This window comes from Merops nubicus, unplaced genomic scaffold, assembly GCF_000691845.1.
Source record: "Merops nubicus isolate BGI_N331 unplaced genomic scaffold, ASM69184v1 scaffold34139, whole genome shotgun sequence".
NCBI lineage: Eukaryota > Metazoa > Chordata > Aves > Coraciiformes > Meropidae > Merops > Merops nubicus.
The window spans coordinates 1-1,737 of NW_008633590.1; the positions used below are offsets into that span (position 1 = coordinate 1).

General features: G+C 60.7%; 1 protein-coding gene across 1 annotated transcript in view; it reads right to left on the reverse strand.

Annotated features, from left to right (window-relative positions):
• Nucleotides 1–343: 343 nt before the first annotated feature.
• The window catches only part of LOC103780621 (prostaglandin G/H synthase 1-like), a gene marked incomplete at both ends in the record, with an annotated part of 2,375 nt that continues 981 nt past the window's right edge, over nt 344–1,737 (reverse strand). The window contains 3 exons of the mRNA XM_008948310.1: nt 344–427; nt 511–692; nt 1,111–1,254. Of these exons, the coding sequence (XP_008946558.1) occupies nt 344–427; nt 511–692; nt 1,111–1,254 (410 nt within the window). The remainder of the gene's footprint in view (nt 428–510; nt 693–1,110; nt 1,255–1,737) is intronic.

Genomic DNA, 1,737 nt, shown 5'->3' on the forward strand with positions numbered 1-1,737 from the left:
CACCACCTTGGGGAGACAAGAATGGGATGGCAGGAAGGGAGGAGGGGAGAAAACCACTCCGGTGAAAGCCTGTGCAGCAGCGACCTGTCGCTCTACAGGCACCACGGGTGCTGTCCTGCAAGCACTCAGCAGGATGGAAACGCCTCCCTCACGCAGCATGGCTGGCGGGGGACTGCGTCAGCACAGCTACACCCCAAAACTCATCCCTCTGACGTGGTACCTCCAGCCAACAGCCACACAGGGCATCAGGGCTGGAGTCTCCAAAGAGCTGCCAGAGGGACGTGGGCTTCAAACAATCCTAGACCACAGGACTGAGAGATGTTCTGGTCATGCCGGGTGGTACCTGGAATTTCAGCTTCCCGTCTTTGAAGAGTCGCAGCTGGTGCTGCCGCTGCAGGTTGTCCCCATACAGGTGCCCGAGATCCACCTGCCAAGAGAGCACAGTGTCAAGGCTGCTCTGAGAGGCCGTGCATGCCCCGGGCCCCACCTCACTCCCTGCAAGACCCTCACCCCGTGCCCCAGCGCCTTGGTGAAGCCACGGCCCATCTTCCCGGAGGTCTTGAAGAACTGGTGGGTGAAATGCTGGGCGAAGAAGGCAAACATCAAGTTGGTGCCTCGGGGATCAGCTTCAAACTTCTGCCGCAGCAGGAACCTCTCCGCCAGGAGCTGGGGGTCGGGGAGCTGCTGCTTCCCTGTGAAGGACGGAGGTTGAGGGCAGATGCCCCTTGCCAACCCGGCTGGGTACCGGTGCCGGCCATGGCGCTGTCGGTGAGCACTGCCACATCTGCTGCAGGACCAGGCCCTGCCTTGTCTGCACAGACACCTTACAGCCCTCTTACATGGGCTACAACACACCCCAGCAGCTCAACCAGAGCAGTCCCAGCAGCATTTCAGATGCCTCGTGCCCATGAGGCCAGCTTGAGCAGGACAGCAGTAGCAAGTGGCACTGCCAGCGATGCCTTGCAGATGTGTCCACGGCAGCAAAAGCTTGGGCACAGGTGGGTGGGAAACACCAATGCTGCACCAGGTACAGACCTGGGGTGCTGCTCCAACAACTCGGCCCCACATCTGTCACCATGTGCTGCTGGTCCCCCCGTGCCAGCCACATACCTTTGGTCCCCATGGGCGTCGGGCAGTCGTCCGGCACGGGTGGGAGGACGCGGGTGTAATAGCTGACGTTGGCGTAGGCCTCCCAGCTGATGTAGCCGTACTTGGAGTTGAAGGTGGGGGGACTGGGGATGAGATTGGCACGCACTGAAAGGAGAAATGGGGGTCACTACTGCGGGGCCTGGGACAGCACCTCCCAGGCTCTACCCTGGCCCCTGCCTAACCTGCCACCCCAAAACCCAGAAAGTGCAGGCAGCAGAGGCACGTGGGCGTCCTGGGCTCTGCTCCGAGCCTTTTAAAGGCTGCGATTCCCCGCAGCAGAGGAGGGCTCCTGCTAACGTGCCAAGCGGATTCTCGGATGATGAATGAGATGACAACCCCATAGAAATGGCAAAACCGACAGCCGGAGCCTGGCGAACGTGTCACTGCGGCTCCAAGGGCTGGAACCTAAATATTTATGCAAAGTGATGAGTGTGGGGGCATGAGTAACCAAGGCCATATTTCCACATGCTGCTCTCTGTGTGGCTGCTTAAGAGCCCTTTGGCCCGGGGAGCAGCGTGCCGAGAGCTGCTTGTGTTCTCCAGCTGGCTGGTGGCCCGGTGCACGGACACACAGCTGGGGACACACGGA